The sequence below is a fragment of the Symphodus melops genome (genome assembly GCF_947650265.1).
Source record: "Symphodus melops genome assembly, chromosome: 8".
NCBI lineage: Eukaryota > Metazoa > Chordata > Actinopteri > Labriformes > Labridae > Symphodus > Symphodus melops.
The window spans coordinates 24,981,845-24,999,332 of NC_136698.1; the positions used below are offsets into that span (position 1 = coordinate 24,981,845).

At 43.4% G+C, this 17,488-nt stretch overlaps 3 protein-coding genes across 8 annotated transcripts in view; 1 reads left to right on the top strand and 2 right to left on the bottom strand.

Annotated features, from left to right (window-relative positions):
• Window positions 1-5,560, top strand: part of tp63 (tumor protein p63) — a 34,003-nt gene extending 28,443 nt beyond the window's left edge. For 4 of the 5 annotated variants that reach the window (XM_079350532.1, XM_079350533.1, XM_079350534.1 and 1 more), the window contains 4 exons: window positions 2,094-2,239; window positions 2,604-2,748; window positions 3,962-4,055; window positions 4,156-5,560. In XM_079350532.1, coding sequence (XP_079206658.1) covers window positions 2,094-2,239; window positions 2,604-2,748; window positions 3,962-4,055; window positions 4,156-4,452 — 682 coding nt within the window. In that variant the 3' untranslated portion in view covers window positions 4,453-5,560. The other variant, XM_079350536.1, reaches the window with a different exon arrangement.
• Window positions 1-17,488, bottom strand: part of LOC306828231 (basic immunoglobulin-like variable motif-containing protein) — a 367,160-nt gene that overhangs the window by 265,640 nt on the left and 84,032 nt on the right. The gene's annotated exons all lie outside the window — the stretch shown is intronic.
• On the bottom strand, window positions 6,652-16,491 carry zbtb11 (zinc finger and BTB domain containing 11). Its single transcript, XM_079350523.1, has 10 exons — window positions 15,719-16,491; window positions 14,143-14,384; window positions 13,450-13,681; window positions 12,170-13,173; window positions 11,045-11,356; window positions 10,544-10,958; window positions 9,765-9,882; window positions 9,527-9,685; window positions 8,431-8,606; window positions 6,652-7,395 (listed from the first exon to the last, which is right to left on the bottom strand). The coding sequence occupies exons 1-10, from the start codon at window positions 16,026-16,028 to the stop codon at window positions 6,845-6,847; spliced, it is 3,519 nt and encodes a 1,172-aa protein (XP_079206649.1). The 5' UTR covers window positions 16,029-16,491; the 3' UTR covers window positions 6,652-6,844.

Consider the following 17,488-nt stretch of genomic DNA (forward strand, 5'->3'; position numbering starts at 1 on the left):
TCTACCTGCTTTCTTTCTAATGACCAGCAGGGGGAGACTCCACAGTCTGCAGAAAGAAGCCTTAAGTTGAAGTAGTAACTTAGTAAACATTACCCTTATCACTTTCAGAAACACCAGTTTGAGTTTTCTTCAGTACAGCACAGTGTTGGTTTTTTTTTATTGATGGTCAAATTTAAGGTAAAAACCACAATAAAGCAGCTTATGGTTGGTAAGGTGTGGCTCCCTGTGATTGACACGTCATAGTGCGTCTTTTGTACCCTCTGTGGGTTTTAATGCATGTTTTCTGTGGATATTACAAAAATCCTTCTCTTCTCCTCCGATGTCTCCTTCACACTTTGAAATAAAAGGTTCTGTCAACAGTAAATGTTTCAGGCCTTTCTTTCCTCCTCTACATGAGTTTAAAATAACACCAGACTGCAAACCTGCGGTCCTACAGTGCCATCTACTGGGCAGTGACTGTATTGCATATCATTGATGTAGTAGGAAACAACAACTTTGTTCACGTCTTACTGTGGGTCTTTTTTTATCTGTCTTTTTTTCCTTCTTCTACTGACTGACTCTCTGGGCCTCCTCGGGGTCTCTCCTCCTCTTTCAGTGAGCCCTTATTTCTGCTCTCCTTTCTGGTTCCTCCCTCACAGTCTGATAAAAACCCGCCTGGGTAGCCAGCTCATGGAACCGGCTGGAGAGCAGAGGCGGCGCTGGAGCTCCTCCTGAAACTCTGCCTCACATTCCTCCTCCTCCTCCTCCTCCTCCTCCTCCTCCTCCTCATACTGAGCTGCACGGAACTCCTCTCTGTCTCCTTTTATCCACTTTGGTTTTTCTGATCTCCTCATTTTCTGCTTTTTTTTTTTTTTTTTGTGGTATTTTGGGGACTTGACACTGAAACGTTCTATTTTTGAGACCATCATGGAAAACCAGTCATGCAGGCTGTAGCCCTCCATGCTGGATGAATCCTTTGTCAGAGTTTATAACTTCAAGACAATTGTGCATGCTTTATTTTTATCCATAATAAAAAAGATATTGTGCAGGGTTGCCTAACAGTTGTTCAGGCTATCCCTGTTTTGTTTTATATCTGTGTCAGTCATCTGCTGCATAGAGTCCGTTTGATAAACGTGTGTGCTGTTCAGCCTCTTCTGACGGCTGAACTCAGACAGGAACCAAGCCTACAAGTGGACTGAAAAAAGCTTTTTACAGTGAATGTGCTTTTGCGTCGCAATGAGAGCTGGACTCATAAAATCTATATTTTTGGGGGTGTTTTGGTGAGAGAAGAAAAGAGATATGTTTTTGCTAATGCTGGTCATGTTTTATAAAATCACTGCAGGACAGTTTGTTTGAACTGCAGATGTGCAGATCTGTTTGAAACAGATTTTTTATTTTTGTGCCTGTTGCATTGTCTTGTTTCAGTACATAATAAATGGCTTTCTTTGTTTGAACCATGTCCTTTTCATCCACTGGTTTTAGTCTGATAAAGGATTATTGAGTCTGATCAGTATGGCAAAGGTTAAAAATGATCAATAATTATCAATACGGAGGCAGATCGTTTCAATGCCTCAGGTGAAATTTATGTATTTATTTATTTACTTATTTACTTGACTGGTGTGCCATATTTTCCCTAAAGGAAACTTTACCCAGAAGGTTGATTTTTGAACAAATAACTTAATTGAAGAACATGCAACAATATCTGATGTTGTCAGTTGAAAGTATTTGCACAGACCACCTTGGACTGGTCGATGAAACTTGGATTATAGTTTCCTCCATATTTATAATCAGAGAATGTTCCCTCTGTTTTTCTGTATTATGTTTTCTGTAAAAATAAGTTTGTATATGTATAAAGAAGATGCACAGAAAATACTGTGGCCTGCTTAATATCCCAACTGATATATTAGTCAGGGTCTTCTTAGTATCAGGATAAACCCCTTGGTACTTATGTGCTTAAATAAGATCATTGTAGTGACTGTAATATTCTCATCTGCTATGTTCAGTTTAGTTGAATTTAGAATTTAGAACTTTTTGATGTCTGTAATTTAAGTTCACCACTGACCACGTCTTACTCGTTCATCCTCCTGAATGTCACCTCCTCTCTCCCTCACCAGGACTTCGATGCCGTCTCAGCCCTCCTACGGCTCAAGCTCCCCGACTCATGGAAAAGTCAATAAGCTGCCCTCCGTCAGCCAGCTGATGAATCCCCAGCAGCGCAACACACTCACCCCATCCGGCATGTCTGGAGGCCTAACTGACAGTAAGTTTGTCCCTTTGTTCTTCTTCCTGTCTAACTCAGACCGTCCCCCTCCTCCTTCCTCCCCCTCCACCCGTCGTCACGTCCCTTCTGGGCTGGTAGTAGACTTGTAGAGACAACGTGTCTGGGCAGGCAGGAGGGGACTTGAACACCTCTCGTCCCCCTGACAGAAAGCTTCCTCCTCAGAAAGAATGTGATCCCTGTGAGACTGTCCTGCAGGACCTGTTGTGATGCATCATGTGTCATGTTGAGAGTAACCTCTGCATGTCCCCCCCTCCCTCTCAGATTTGTTTCAGTTGACGTTACGTAATCTGTACATCTCAGAGCAGTAAGAGAAGGCTCACAGCAGCTGCTTTTGTCTCTGCAGTGTCTCCTATGATGGGCACTCACATCCCAATGAACGACATGAGTTCACTGAGTCCCACACACGCACTGCAGCAACAGCTTCCCCTGGTGCCTTCCTCCCACTGTACCCCCCCTCCTCCATACCCCATGGACAGCAGCATCTCCAGGTACCTCACCAATCCACAGTGGGACACTTCTCCTGCTTGTTTTTACACATATGTAGGAGAAGGAAAAACATTGTCTACGTTTTGCATGCAAAAGTCAGAAACTTGTCTTTGACTTGCATGTGGAAATAAGGGTCATTTAAAACACGTTACACATTCATTTAATACAGACACAAAATAGACCCCAAAAAAACAAATGACCTTAAATGAACGAGCAATAAACTGAAACAAACTAATGCAGTGAAACCACAAAAACAATGTTCGAAGGTTTAGGCAAGAATAACATTAAGATCCGGAGCTGGAGCTCTGAGAATGGAGGAGCTCTGTGTCCATTTTGTCTGTTACATATTAACCGTCAGCACTCAAATACAAAACTCATCAGATTGCCAGAAAATGTGAGACTTCCTTTAGCCACCAGCATGCAGCACGTTGTTTCTGCTGTTGCAACATTTACACCTTCAAATACGCTGTGAGAGCAGATTTAAGAATCCAACCCAGACTCTTTGTTTTAAAAAAAATTAAATAATAAAAACGCTGAAGTGATTGTAACTTGTATGTTTTAATATTGGCCAGCAGGGGGCGACTCCTCTGTTTGCATTAAAAAGAGAAGTCTAATTGTCCTGAACACTATAGAAGACAACACCTCGTCATTCTTATTTAAAAGATACTAATCATCATATATTACCCCTATAACGATGAGCATGGTCTTTTGTTAATGCTAACAGACAGAATAAGGTCCTTTACCTGCTTTTTGTAAAGTGTCTCGAGATAACGCCTGCTGTGAATTGACGCTATACAAATAAAGATTGATTGATTGACCTGAGTGAACATCTTCTCATATGCTTCTTTTCAAGTCTTCAGTTCTTCAGCATGATGTTACATCTCTGCTCAGACCAACACATGATGTCTCAGTATAGACCAGCTTCTTACACTATGTTGTCATGGTGATGAATTTGGTCAGACATAGATGTCAGGTCGAGGAAAATGATACAGGCTCTGAACTGTACGAAACTGGAATTTTGTATAATGCTTTTGTGTCTCTAAACTCCTTGAATTTCCCTCGGGATCAATAAAGTATCTATCTATCTATCTAAACCAGTCGCGCTAAAAGTCCGAGAAAACGTTCAAGTCCCCATGGTCAGTTAGTTCTGTGAGCTGCCCTGTTTGACAGTTAAAGTGGACATCAGTCTGAACCTGCCCTCTGTTCCTCTCACAGCTTCCTCATACGGCTGGGCTGCGCAGGCTGCCTGGATTACTTCACAGCACAGGGCCTAACCAACATCTACCAGATTGAGAACTATAACATGGAGGTGAGCCCTTGCCTATCCAACACGAGTCATATGATGGGTTAGAGAGAAGAGTGGCTCCCCCTGCGAATACTAACGCTCCCCCCTGTGTAATGACCATTAGGACTTGTCCAGGCTGAAGATCCCCGTGGAGTTCCAGCACATCATCTGGAAGGGCATCATGGAGCACCGACAGGCCATGGATTTTTCCCCACCCCCCCACATAGTACGCACCACCAGCGGGGCCTCCGCCGTCAGCATGGGTTCCTCCGAGGCGCGGGGGGAGCGCGTCATTGACGCAGTGCGTTTCACCCTACGCCAGACCATCTCCTTCCCTCCGCGTGACGAGTGGTCTGACTTCTCTTTCGACCTGGATTCTCGCCGTAACAAACAGCAGCGCATCAAGGAGGAGGGAGAGTGAGAAAGTCACTGTCGGCTTCGCAGAGTCTTTGATTCTAACTTCACGCCTGCTGTATGAACATTTCATTTAAAAATAATGGTATTAGTGCAAATACTGCTGAGAACAAAATTCACATAGAAGTGCACTTATTTTCATTGTTGTTGTGGTTCAAAGGTGCATTTAATTATGTTCGATTTCTTGAGAGCACTTAAGAAATGTTGAGGATTTCAGTTTCTGAGTTCATTCCTGCGGTAAAGCATGACTGCAAACCTTCATGACAGGGCTTATAAGGGCTTTTTTTTTGTTTTTGAAATGACGTGACAAACTTTCAGTTTCACTGCTCTGGTTGTATTCAGGTTAGTCGACCACACTGGTTTTCATTAGTGGCAGAAGTCAGCGTTGATTGTAAACATTTCAAACATTTCCTCTCAGAAGTATTATGTCAAGTGATGGGCAATTTGATTTTCTGCTTTTTATATTTTGCTTTTTTTTTTTTTTTAAATGTGTGTTTTGAGACCAACGCAGAGTTGTTTTGTGTCAAGTTGTGAAGTACGTGTGTTTAAGTGACAGACGGTCGTTCATTTGATGTAGCCATATATAGGCCTAATGCTCTTGACCCAGTGTTTCACACTAAAATATAATGACTGATGTCCTTTTTTTGTGGTTGAATTAGTGCTTGCTGTTGCAGCCAGCGCCTTCTTCAAGTATTTTTAATTTTTTTTTTTATCATGAACTGTGTTTTGGAAGAGGTTTATTTCATTTGATGACTGGCCAAAACTTCTGATATAATGTATATAAATTTGTATAGTTCTTTTATTTGAAAGTCTCCCTAAAGAAAATGCATGATTTTCATCCTGTTAGAGAAACTGATGTGAATATTGTCTGGTAGCTTTTCACATAAACAATGTTAGTGTTCCTTTAAAGGAGAACAGAAAGTGTGTGTGTGTATGTGTGTTCACGCTCCACCAGCTCGTGTGTAACCACGTAGCCAGCATCCTTAGGACGCAGAAACAGTCTGCATTTTCTTATTTTTGTACAATGTGTTGTAAATATGTTGCAATATATCAAGGGTATTTTGATATAAATCTGAAATAAATATCCATACTTGCTGTACTGCATGTGAATACTCCTTTGTGTGTGATTATTGAAGACTGCTGCACCGACATTCCTCCGATAGGGACATCAATTTCCCTTCACAGACAGAACAAAACTACATTTATCCATTTTAAATAGTCCAATTATATTCCTTATAACAGTAAATGTTTAAGTTTTATACCCGTAGTAAAAATGATGAGTTAACTTTGATGGGAGAGAAGAAAAAGCTCCAACAAACAGGGGTGAAAATAATGGACAAATGAAGAGCACAGTGCTCAGAGGCTGTGTTGAACCAGAAAGCTGAAGTAAATAACTGTGTGTCCTATTAACAAACAGTAAATATAATTTCATCAACAATAATAACCTCTAGCTAGATATCCAGTCATTAATCGTTGCAGCATCAATGAGCCAACAGCTTTTAATCTAAACTGTCTGTCTGAGGCTCTCTACAGGCAGATTTAGAAAAATACTTATAAAAGAACATGATCTTAATCATAACTTCTCCAGCAATAAAAAAATGCTCCATCATTGACTCTTTATCTTTCCCAAATTCTACATTCACAAAATGAAGTTTAAAAAAAATAAAAGTTTTACTTTTTACATAAAGTTCTCCGAACAAAAACAAAACAATTACCATCTGAAATCACTTTAATATGACACCTGAATAAAACCATTTCATTTATTCTGGTCTGTGTATGAATGGACTTATGGCTATGATTAAGGGAGGTGAATTGAATTGTCTTTGAATTGACCCTGGGGACAAATCAAGTTTTTTTTAAATTGAATTGTCTTTGTTTTTACCAAAAGCTTGTCAGCTCTGTGTGTGTGTGTGTGTGTGTGTGTGTGTGTGTGTGTGTGTGTGTGTGTGTGTGTGTGTGTGTGTGTGTGTGTGTGTGTGTGTGTGTGTGTGTGTGTGTGTGTGTGTGTGTGTGTGTGTGTGTGTGTGTGTGTGTGTGTGTGTGTCCTGTTTAGCTGTGAGAAACATGTATACATTTTAATGAGTTGCATCAACATTTTCCTTCAGATTGTGATTTTTAAAGTCGATTAGATTTGTATTATATTTATTATTTTATGAGCTCATGGAGCCTTTAGTTTGAAAGCAATAAGTCGTCTTTGAGCACAGTGTTGTGACTTCATTGCTACATTTATTTCAGCTCATCTTCACACTGAACAAAGAAATAAAACACACAGCTGTGACTCCGCTCAGGCTTCACTTACATTATTTACATTCTCAAAAATAATATGTCTTTTTACATTCTGTTACATTTTATACAGACTGTGAGACACTTTATGGGCAGTCTGTGTGTGCTCGTGATGGTTACTCCACCTCGGCCATGTGAGCGACCTCTACCTCCATGGTCTGGATCACCTCGGGGCCCTCCTCCAGTTTGGTCCCTGTGAGCCCCTGCTGGGCGAGGACATAGTTCACCACCTGCATGATGCCCTGATCTGACAGCGTCGCCACCGAGCCGTCGACCCCAGCTTCAACGGCCTGCACCGCCTCCACGGCCTCCACGGCCTCCACCGTCTCCTCCGTGATCAGCACAGTCTCGATCTCCTCTGCAGGCGTCTGCTGGGCCGGACGGAGCTCAGGGGGCAGCTCGGACGCCAGGATGCTGACGGCGTGCTCCACCTGCGTGCCCTGGTTGTGGAACTGCAGCGTGTCTTTCTCCAGCATGATCTTCCCGGGCAGGTTGTCTCCGTGGTACTTGGCCATGTGTTTGCGCAGAGTGCGGGCGTCGATGTGGGCCTCCTGACACATGGGGCACACGTACGGCCGCTCCCCCGTGTGTGTGCGGACGTGACGTTTGAGAGAGCGGGCGTCGGCCCAGGCAACGCCGCAAGTCAGACACTCAAATGGTTTCACTCCTGGAAGACAAAAACCGATCAGATAAATAAGATTCTGTAAACACAAGACTTAATACGGCCTGGTTAAAACATACGCATCGGTTGTGTATCGTAGTTTCAGAGGCTATTTGCCGTCTGCTGAGTTTTTTCGAGGTGGGAACTAAACCATGACGACAGAAAATTGTGCTGCTGCATGTTTTGATTACTTTCTCTTTGGAAGCCTTGAAGCTGAGCGTCGGGGCAGAGTGAATGCAAACTAAATAATTGAAATCTCGCATGGTGCCGGTTCCTTGCACATGCCGTGGGTGCAGAGCCGTATATATATAAAAAAAAAAAAAAAACAAAGCAGCGAGACAAAGATATGCCTCCACACTTTGGGAGTCTTTTGGGAGTTATCATGGCAAGTGAAAGAGCGTCCACGTAACCTTAGTAAGTCATATGCACTCGCCCACCAGTATGAGAGAGAGAGAGAAGTGACTGCATACTTGGACCTACGGTTAGCACTGATTATTTTGGGGAAACCAATTTCATCAAAGCTGGTCACAGTCTGTGTTTTGGAAGTGAAGAGAAAAGAAGAGCGTGTACCTGAATAGATGAGACTTTTTAGCCTGACGCAGCTGGAGGCTATCACGAGAACATTCACAGGCTGCACGTGGACTCAGCTGCCCACACCCTGTTTTTAAAAGGCTTCTTAATGATATCCTGGATTCACGAGGGTCACCTCTGAGAAATCAAACCCCTGATGTCTTTACTAAAACAGCTCGACGTTCACTTTGTAAATCAGTGATTTAAAAAAAAAAAAAAACATTTCATAAATCTCTGAAATGATCTGGTTTCAGGTTCTCCGCTGTTCCTTCAGTAGAGACAAAGTTTGTATAGAGCTTGTTTTAAACAAGTCAAAGTTAGCCTCACATTAACTCTGACTCACACAGCTAACCACCCTGCAGCTTTGTGTTATCCCACGTACGGCTCAGAGAAACCTCCATTACAAAGGGCCGAACCGAGAGCTCGGTGACGGCAGTGCACACACTGATCGGTGTGTTCGGGGAGTCTCACCCTGGTGGTTGTTGAGGTGTCGCCTGTACTCTCGGAGCTGAGTGAACTTCCTCCCGCACTGCTCACACTCTCTCTCCAGGTTCTGCTTCACTCGGCCTTTCTTCCCGTGCGTGGCTTTCTTCACGTGCCTCCTGAACAGAGCCTTCTCAAAGAACTCCTTCCCACACACGTTACACCTGAGGACACAAGGGATCAGATCCATGAACTCAAACACCCAGAAGACAGTTCTATCCATCTGTGTGTCTTCTTCTGGTTCATCTGATTGATCCGTCATTTGGAGGATTGACGGTTTGGAAATGAAAGTCACCAAAATATTTTGTCATATACTGAAATGTGCTCTGTGATAATTTTGTGATAAAATGTTAAAACCTTGAACATATTTCTCCTTCTGGTCACTTCGTTTATCTCTCTTCCTGTCCGTCCCTCACTCACATGATAAATCAGCATTTAGTATCAAACCAACCAGAATTCACAGCGACCTTTATTGACCTTCACCTGTCAAACTTTGAAGCTGTTCTCTTTTATCAGCTCACTTCCATCTCTTCAGTGTCGTCAGCTCAGACATCATATTGGGGTCTTATCCCCAAAGCATATTCTTCAACCAACTGAACTTGTAACAGAAATAACTTGAATTATTTATATACAGATTTGTTGTAGCTGGCTTGAAAAGTTGTTGCTCTTATAACCTCATTGTGTGAACATGACACATCGGACCTTCAGGCTGTACTGTAAGAGCATCTTTTACTAGAAAAAGGGTGTGTTCATCACTACGTCAACATCAGAAGTGCTTCTTGTTTTATATTTTCTTTTTTTTTATTTTCTTTATGTATTTATTTTTCTTTATTTATATTTATTAATTTGTATTGTATTGTTGGGGTGTTTTGTTGGTCTATCCCTATATGGGTGGGGGTGGAAAAAAATGCTTAAATTGTAAACAGAAATTGTAACTATAAGATCGAGGACCAGTACCTCGGTATGTTATTTTGAGTGATTTTTGTTTTGAGAGAAGAAAAAAAAGAAGTGGTTCTTGTAAAGGAGGCTCTGATTGGGCTGTTAGCTGAGGCACAGGGTAAACTGGAGTTGTGTGCGGACTCACTTGAAAGGCTCGGCCACACTGTGAGACTTCACGTGGGAGTACCAGTCCTTCTTCCAGCTGTAGCACTTCCCACACACCTGACACTGGAACGGTTTCAGACCCATGTGTTTGTTCATGTGCTGCTGGAGATCCTTGGCTTCAAAGAACCTCTTATCACAGCTGCAGGAAACACAAAGAGCAGTGAGCGTCTCGTAGCGTGAATGTTGACCTCGTGACGGGGAGATGTGCGGAGACTCACTGAGCGCAGGGGAACGGGCGGACGTCAGGTCTGGGCAGGTGCTTCTTCAGGTGTTTGCTCAGAGCCGAGGCTCGATGGAAAGTGGTTCCACACGTGTTGCAGAGATACTTTGATTCACCTGTTGAAGGATTTCATGTTGTGAAAACATGGTGTGATTTACAGTTCCATCAAGAACAAAGGTAAATTTAACAAACGTACTAAAATGATTAAGCTTTGATGCAACGCAGCGAGTTCAGTATTAATTTGCATTTGTTAAAGTAAAAAGAAAAAATCAATCTGTTCTTCCACCTCTTACCAAGAGAGCGAATAAACATCATTTGTTGAGCTCACAGATGAAAAAACATCTGAAATAATTCAGCTGCGACTTTCCCTTCAGGTTCCTTAAAACAAATGTCCCTTTTTGTCCCACAGCAGCTCTGCTCTGCTGACATTTTGTGTCCAGCTGTTCTTTGACTGTCTTCAACATTTTGGTCCCCTAAAGTGACGACAGACACTGAAGGCGTTCAAACAGGTTCTGCAATATTTACAAGCTGAGGCCCATTTACCATGACGGTGCTTCTCCTCAATGAAATGATAAACATCTTGTAAAATTGCTAATGGCAGAACAATCACCTTCTGCAGTTGTTTTACCTTTCACTTTAATTTTCTAGGAAAGTGAAAACAACACAGTTTCATTAAGCTCCATTAAATTGGAGCAGCAGGAGAAAAATCGGACCTAAGAAAAGCTAAAGCAAATATAAAGAGGGATGTGTGGAGTGTGTGTCCCTCTGTGCACTGACCTGTGTGCACGCTGGTGTGCTCCTCCATGCTCCGCTTGCTCATGAAAGACTTCTTGCAGTACTGACACTGGAACTGTTTGGTGACGTCGTGCAGCGCTCGGTGCATCTTCAGGCTGTGTTTGTGGGCGAAGGTCTTCCCGCAGACTTTGCAGGTGTGCGGCCGAACGCCCGTGTGGTTCAACATGTGGATCCTCAGGGAGTACAGCTTGGGTAACGTCTTCCCGCAGATGTCGCAAACAAATTCCCTCTTTGTGTGCGGAGACGTCGTCTTCTCGTCCAGATCGCCGTCCAGCTTCTTCTCGCGGCTCTGCTCCGCGGGGGGTTTGATGACGGCGGGACGCTGGCTGCTCTGCTGCTTGTGTCGAGCGAGATGAGCGCGGAGCGAGGCGGCGTACTGGAACTCTTTGCTGCACAGCTGCGAGATGGAAAAAAAACCACCCGGTCACAACATTTATAACACGACTCATCCAAAGGAACCCGTTTACCAACGCTCACACTCACGCTGCACTTGTATCCTCGAGCCTTCTCGTGTTTCAGCGTGTGCATGATGAGAGAGTAGCGTCTGGGGAAGGACATGCCGCACTCCGAGCAGGTGTGTTCTCCGTCTGCAGAACTTTTCTCTTTATTCTCCCGCGTGGTCTCTGCGTGGTCCGCCTTCGCCCCGGCCTCGTCTGTGCCGAGCTCCGTTGTCTCGGCGCTCTCCATCGCACCGCTGTCCGGCTCTGCTCCGGACTCAGACACCGACTGTCCTTCACTTTGTGTCTCTACGGGCTGCTTTGGTGGTCTCCCTCTTTTACCTGTTCTCAGAGCAACCTGAAACACACAATCGAGGTCACTGTCTCAGAATTCAGAGACTAAATGACGAGAAGAACAAACCGTGAGGAGCAGTCATTACAGAAAGGATCTCCTAAGAGAATAAACCTTTTGGTCAAAAGTTTCTTTTACTCTGCCGGTTCAAGACGGGACTTTCACGCCTCACCCTCATTGTAAATGTCACAGATGAGTAAGTGTAAACGATGGTTTTTGCCCTGGCAGCACCGCTCAGTAATGCTGCGCTCTCAGTAGAAAAAATAAGTTTCAACTTTTGGAACACCACCGGGCTTATCGATGTCGCTTCTCCCCCTCGCCATCCAATAAGAATCAAGAAAGGGGGGGGACTTCTGATATCCGCCTTGTCGACAACAATGGCGAAGAAGAAACTCGTGTGACTCGTCTTTCCATGGAAGGATTTGCAGGTCCAGAGCTGCTGCTGCTGCTGCTGCTGAGGCCTGGACATGATCCAGTGACAGTTTGTTTTTTTTACTTTTATAAAGTGTTCTTGAATAAAGTGAACATTAAGCACAGAAAGCTTTTAAACAGATCTAAGGCTCACTCTGGGAGGAGTGGAAGCTCATATTTGTAACCTAGCAACAAGAAGCGCACTGTTTGTGAACACAGAAATACACACCATGAGAGAAGGCAGCAACTCGCTGTTTCAGTCAGAGGAGTGTTGTCGATTGATGAGAGTGATGTAACAGTGAGATTCTTTCTGTCATGCTTCGTCTTTAGAGGACACCTTAATGTGACACATTTGTATTGCGAGTAATGAATCCAGGTTTTAAAAAAAAACAGAGCTCTAAGTGTTACCTTTGGTGTGGCGGGACGCGGTGACACTGATCCTTTCTTGCCCTCCTCCTCTTCCTCCAGCCCCATGTGCAGACGAGCGTACCCGCCCTCAGCTATGGAGCGCTGCCTGAGTCGTCTCCTGTTGGGCTCGTCTGACGTCGCGTCCTGTTTGTCTCCGTGGCTTTCATCGGCAGAGGGATCCTCCTCGTCCAGAGGCAAGAACTCCTCAGGCTCCACCTCCTTCTTCACCTTGGCTGGCCGCCCTCTTCTCCGTTTCGGGGGAGTGGGTGTCGGGTCGACGTTCTCCTGAGGCAGCGCTGCTGCTGCTTCGCACGTTTGTTTGACGTCCTCCGAGGTGCCGACTTTGTCCAGGTCTACGTTTACAACGAAGGCTCCCGTTTCTGCGTCCTGCGGCTGCTCCATGGCGAGGCAGGCTGACACCACAGCGAGGGACTCACTCGCTCCGGCCTGTCCGCTGTGAGTGACCACGGTCATCGTCTCGCCTTCCGCTCCATCTGCACTGCGGGAGATAAGAGTGACCGTCTCCCCGGGCTCAGCCAATCCGCTGTGAGTGATCAGAGTCATTGTTTCGCTTTGTCCCGCCTCCACCTGCTGCACTGCGTCTCCCTCTTCAGCTTCAGTCACTACTGCCATCGGCTGCTGCATGTACGCCTCCCCAGCCGCTTCCACTAAAGCTAACGGTTCACCCGTGACAGCCACGCCCCCCTGTGTGACCACCGCCTGGCCGTCGCTCTGTATGGTCACCGTGTAGGAACCGGAATCGTCTTTCGAGCCGTCCTGAGGCGCCGGTTGGCTCGACACCACCGTGTGCACGTCTCCTTTGTGATACACGGTCAGCTTCTGCGCCTCCACCTGCTTGTGCACCGACTCACAGATCAGCAGAACCTCGTTCATCAGCAGGTGTCGCGACAGGTTGGCGATGTCTGCCATAACGCAGAAATTAAAGGTGAGCGTGGACGTGTAGGCGAAATCCAGCAGCGGCAGGAAGCTTACTTTGGTGAATCCTGGAGGAAGAGAAGCGAGTTTAATCAAGGTTAAAAACACCGATCAGCAATCACTGCAGCCCCACGAGGACGTGCATCAGTACATGTTCATTATCTTTGTTAACGAGTCTTTTCTGGAAGTTTTCTTCAGATCTCCACGTGTTGATCTCGTTATCTCAGGGTAACAACGCTGAACAAATGAAAAAAAAAAACACTCTACAGACGAAACAACCGAGATAAATATTACTTTAACATGGACGTGATTAACGCCTTCATCAGAGAGCAGCGGAGTCTCACCCGAGAGGTCGACCACGGCTTCATGCGTGGTGGCGGCGCCCTTCTCGAAGAAGAGCTCGTTGAAGTACTCGCTGCACGCCGCCAGCACGGCTTTGTGCGCTCGGTACTCCTCGCCTTCGATCAGCAGCGTGATGTCACAGAACTGATTGTTGAGGCGCTGCTGGTTCAGCTTGTCCAACATGGTTTGGCTGTGTTTGGGCAGGAACTGGTTGACTTCTCCTTTACTGTCCACCTGGACCGAACACACAGAGAGGATTCATCACAGCGTCTTTAAACGACAGCTTGATCGTCACGTCATCGGCTGAAATGACTAAATAAGGTGCATTTATGCCACTGACTGGGTCACATTATTAAAAGTCTCTGACTGTGTTAAGACAATGTGTTTGAACCCAGAAACATCTGGAACATCTCATTTCTACCTCTGAGGACAAAACGAGTAGCTCGTCTGCTGGTGGATTGTTTGAATTCATCATATGTTTGAAAGAAATCAGATTTTGTGTTGGACCGGAACTTACTATTTCAAACACGTCGGTCAAACAAAAACACAAAAAACATGTCAAAAAACATGTGAAACACATCAGGCCCAGATTTAATATTTATAGATTTCAGTTGGGAATAATTAACTCTTATCTCTTAAATGAAGGAATTCTTCTTTAACATCACACAGGGCGATAAGTATTAAAAGACACGTACAAAGACCAGCTCGTGCTTGGCCGTCTTGGCCAAACTTGATCTCAGGTGACTTGACGAGTCTGTGACAAATAAACCGTCATCTCCGTCGTCTTCCTCCTCACTCTCGCCCTCTTCATCATTCGCGTTGGCCTTGCGTCTCCCCGGTCGGGAGAACAGCCTAACTCCTGAGCCGTCATCGACCCCGCGTCGGCTCTGGCAGTGGACACACTCTCTGATGTGGTCTTTCACGTTCTTCAGGATCCCTGAGGCCGACACAAAGAAAAAACAACATCGATCCTAAATCACTTTCATGTTAATCATCCGTTACTTGGCGACCTTCAGCTGATTGAGTGTGTGGTTGCCTCAGTCACAACAACTCTTAGAGACAGAAAGTACTGTAACGAAAGCCTGTTTTTATATTTTTATTTTTTAGTAAGACATATCTCATCCATATCATCGACTTTCAAAATTAAGATAAAGAAACAAAGACAAAACTATGACATTATATCATCTACAAACACCGGCCAACTTTAGTTTGGTAAACATCTATTTATGAGAAATCTGCAAAAAACCCAATGATGTGCACTTCTTTTCATCAATTCAACTACAATATTTAAATGTTCCCGCTTTACAGACATGAATGTAACTACCAATATTTCCAAAGCATCAAAATAATCATACGTGTAATAATCATATATGGATTAATAATAACCACACATATCTTTACCTTCACAGTTGACCGGAAGTCAGTGAGAGGAGAACTTTTAACGAGAATGATATCAATGTTAGTTACTTCCTTATTATTTCTATTTGCAGCTTCTTTCTGAATTGTTTTGATTTTCCAGCTTTTTGCATTTTGTAAAAATCTGGCCGGGGACAGCAGATGAAAAATAGCCTTTTAGTTAACTCTGGCATATGTACTTAAATGTTTTTTTAATGTAATGTCCCTGTAAAATAAAATGAAATAGAAATTATATATATATATATATATATATATATATATATATATATATATATATACACACACTGGAAGAAAACTTGGAAGGTGGATGGTCTCTATACTACATATAAATGAGCGTAGATATTTATGTTGGGATGGGCACAACATAAATATGTATCTCTGATTTGGATTACTTTTAATATAGAGACACCATCATGTTGGTCAGAGTCTCATGTGTTTAGGAGCTTTTAATGCAAGAGAGATTTTTAGAGAGATGAAGGGGGGTTTGTTTCTGTTTGTTATATAAGGTATGTGGTTAGTGTGTTCAATTGCATTTTGTCTGTTTAAAATCAATAAAGAAATTGTGAAACAAAGAAATGCATATTGTCCATGTATTAGGAATACTACCTTAATCAAGACAATAAATTAGCATCATTATTATTATTATTAAATTAATACATGAAAATAAAGGATCGAATCAAAAGCTATGTCCTCTTATGACCACTAGGTGGCGACACTGTGTGATCGTGTGTTCTGTTATGGCGGGTGGATGGCGTATTTATTTCGGCTGCACTCTTCATGTTAATGCCGGCTCACACACCGGCTGTGTCCGCTCAGTTTGAAGGCCCCTCTCCGCCCTCCCGGGGAGTCTCTCACCTCTCCACCAGTACTTCTGAGAGATGGTGTCCCAGGTGAGCTGCTGGTTCAGGTGCTCCCCGTCCTCGGTGATGTGCGTCTGCTGGATCAGGTCCTTCCTCCGCTCGTCCTGCAGCACCACCTCCAGCTCCGTGAACTCATTCTGGCCCTTCAGCCGTCGCTGGTAAAATAAAGTCCCGTTCCTCACGACGTAGCAGGTCGCTGCTTTACGTATCTTCCTCTTGGTGTTTCCTGACGTCCCCGGAGCATACGGCTCCCGTTCATCCGTCAGATAGCGAATAATGGCCAGGTAGCTTTCTTCACACGACATGTCTCAGCTGAAGCCGCCTTTTAAACGCTGAATTCTGGATCAATCTTGAAGAGGGCGGCCCTCTTCGGCTGGTGGGAGTGTGACGTAAATTGTACGGAGCGATCGGTCAGTAGATACGATGAACTGTTGATGCTATAGAAACATTTTTAAAATTGTTTCTGAAGGTGGAACTGCAGTTCGTTACCGTCAGGGTAGACTTGCCCCGAACAGACAAAATGGCTGCTGCACAACCGGAACTTGCGTCATGCAGGGGCGGAAGTACGTGGATAACTTTGACCGCAAGAGGGCGCCATGCGCAAACTATAAAGAAGGCCAACAGTCACAATTGTAGTTTTTTTTTACAAGGGTCAATCACGATTATTATTGCTCATGATTATTAAACATGATTGATTTTACAACATGTGCGTCACATACTTTTATCAAACTTAAAGACACGGATGGTCATTTTCTCCAGACACACTTTTTAAAGATGTTGGTTGGATGGATAGATATCAGTAACAAAACAACATAACAGTAGAGAAGCACTAAAATGTACAACAAATAAGAAAAAAATAATATAAACACTAGGACTTAACTTAAACATTCCAACAAATCAAAGATGTAAATAAATGAACATTTGTAAGTCATGTTTAAGTAAATGTAAACAGACTTTACTGGAGTAGATGTAAAAAAAACAGTGATTACAGCAAGTAAGCAGTATTGATATAAAGAGCGAAAATCAGTGATGCAGATATTAAAGTGCAATAGTGAGAATTGAAAAGTTATAAGCTGGAACTATTGATTATAATGAGTAAACAGACACATAAAATGGGGATTGATGTACCTCCACTTCAGTTGGCTGTTATTCATTATTCAGTCCTTAAATATACTCGGCTTTATTTCCTCCTCTTTCCTAAAATATAATTTATTTTTTCGTTTTTTGTTGAATCATTAAAAGTTATGAAATTCTTTGTGACACCTGTTACCTTTCAAATTGAAAACATATTGGCACATCTTTAATATTCAGTGTTGGACTTAAAGTTTGATTGTAATTGAAGTTTGTGCGCCTATTTCTAAATATGTACATTTATTTAAAGGCAGCTTTTACTTTGAAGGCAGAAACCTAATTATACTAACCATCATCATTGAGTTCTGTGTGTGTTTAATTAGTTCATTTTGGTGAATCTTTATTTTTTGTCAGAAGCATAAACTTGAAGGGGACATAAATTCAGTACGCACCAATGAGCATATTATCCCCGCCCACTTTGTCCCGACCCCTACGGGGTCTCCAGGAGACGCTATCAGGGGTCACAAACTTGGCAAAATAACATTTTAATATACGTTTAGATGTTATTAATCACTGCATTGTTTTACATTTCAATGTGTAAAATAAATGATTAATATCAATACTTGGAATTTATTTGTCGTTGAAGTGATAACTTTAGGACATTGCCATAGAAGTGTCACTTATCACCTAATGT